This window comes from Odontomachus brunneus, unplaced genomic scaffold (assembly GCF_010583005.1).
Source record: "Odontomachus brunneus isolate Ranch 3 - 2012 unplaced genomic scaffold, Obru_v1 Obru_scaffold_009, whole genome shotgun sequence".
Taxonomy (NCBI): domain Eukaryota; kingdom Metazoa; phylum Arthropoda; class Insecta; order Hymenoptera; family Formicidae; genus Odontomachus; species Odontomachus brunneus.
In genome coordinates this window covers 3,575,264-3,577,083 of record NW_022639459.1, presented here as the reverse complement: position 1 = coordinate 3,577,083, position 1,820 = coordinate 3,575,264, and the positions used below count along the sequence as shown (strand labels likewise).

General features: G+C 37.2%; 1 protein-coding gene across 2 annotated transcripts in view; it reads left to right on the top strand.

The window, feature by feature from the left end:
- Positions 1-1,362: 1,362 nt before the first annotated feature.
- Positions 1,363-1,820, top strand: part of LOC116840237 — a 7,511-nt gene continuing 7,053 nt past the window's right edge. For both annotated transcript variants that reach the window (XM_032806731.1, XM_032806730.1), the window contains exon 1: positions 1,363-1,538. In XM_032806731.1, the coding sequence (XP_032662622.1) occupies positions 1,490-1,538 (49 nt within the window). In that variant the 5' untranslated portion in view covers positions 1,363-1,489. The remainder of the gene's footprint in view (positions 1,539-1,820) is intronic.

The window sequence follows — 1,820 nt, the reverse complement described above, 5'->3', positions numbered from 1 at the left end:
CCCCCCTAAGCGTATTGTTCACGCGGACGCAAGAGCAGGAAGGTTGGGTCGAGCTACTTGAACTAAAATGTATTATACTACACTTTCTATGTAATATCTGCGCTCACCAAAGTTTATCTCTTATATATTACATTTACTCATCAAACTATTTTTTATATCTTTCTTATGTTAGTACTAAAGGTGCTACAGAACCCGATTTTGGCGTTAGGCTCTTAAAAAATTTTAATTAATTAAAATATAGACTCGTACTGCACCTCAATATAATGTTTACTCACAATAATTTAGATCATTTTTTTCGACATTTTTTTTCCAAAAAACGCTCTGTCGCACCCTTGGGATTATTTTCCTGATTATTAGCTCCTGCACACAGAACGCGGTAATCCTTGCTGCGTGGCAGAAATTCGTGTGACAGCCAATCAATATGCTGGTTTCTGTAATAACCTTCTAGCTCTTACGAAAAAACAACATATTGATTGGCTGTCGCGCGAACTTCCGCCGCGCGGCAAGCATTACCGCGTCCTGTGTGCAGAAGCCATAAAAATATCACAATGGCCTGGTTTATATCATGCACTTGATACGCGTATTAAATAGTAACTTTCTATCAGATAATCTTAATATCGACAATGCATATCAACAGAGACGCATTCTATCAATACAATTCGTTTTGTTGATGAGTATTATACCAACTTAATATACCGTTATTTATATATATCGTCGATATTAAGATTATCTTATAGAAAGTTACTATTTAGTACACGTATCAAGTGCACGATGTAAACCAAGCTATTCATTGGTCTGTCTTTTCAGCTGCACTGCTGAACTGGTACAATAAGCTAAAGTGAGACAAGTATATTTTTTCTCACTTTAACTTATTGCACCAGTTCAGTAGTGCAGCTGAAAAGAACAGACCACATATTACGATTTTCTTTGCTCAAAATTTGGCCAAATACCAACGTTATGGCTCCTGCACACAGGACGCGGTAATGTTTGCCGCGTGGCGGAAGTTCGCGCGACAGCCAATCAATATGCTGCTTTCCGTAATAATTAGCTCTTACGGAAAAACAACATATTGATTGGCTGTCCCGCGGACTTTCGCCGCGCAGCAAGCATTATCGCGTCCTGTGTGCAGGAGCCATTGGTTTCGGGTTCTCCGCCAGATGTCTCTACTATGACTTCCTATAGACCTTAAAGCTGATGGCACATAGAAAAACTTAACAGTAAAACGTAAGCAGTAAGCAAATTGACCAATCACAGTCATTGATTCTTCTTACGGTCCAAGAATCAACGACTGTGATTGGTCAATTTGCTTACTGCTTAAGTTTTTCTGTGTGCCACGTCCCTTAACATGACTCACTATACAGCGTATCCTATATTGCATCACTGGTTCGTAGCATCAACATCTCTCGACGTGCGTTAACGTAGCTTGTTGGGTACGCAGCGTACTTCGTTAGATTTTGTAAATGCTGGCAAGAGTTAATTTATTGTACGAATGTCTGACTTCGCGAAAAATCAATTGCTGAAGTTTGGCTGGAGTGAAGGTAAAATTATAATAATTTTGGTATATAAATTATTATCATAATAGTTTAACCTCTATAAGGTACGCGTATATGATGTACGCGTGTGTGTATGTTGCTACACGTGTTCTCTTGTTAAACTGCATGGCTACCTTTAATGCGTTTATTTAATATGTGTCTCATTTTGCCTGAACATTTATTTATTTCCTGCGATTATTTTACGCCTATATCCAAACAAAATGTATAAATCGTCATATATATATATATATATATATATATATATATATATATATATATATATATATA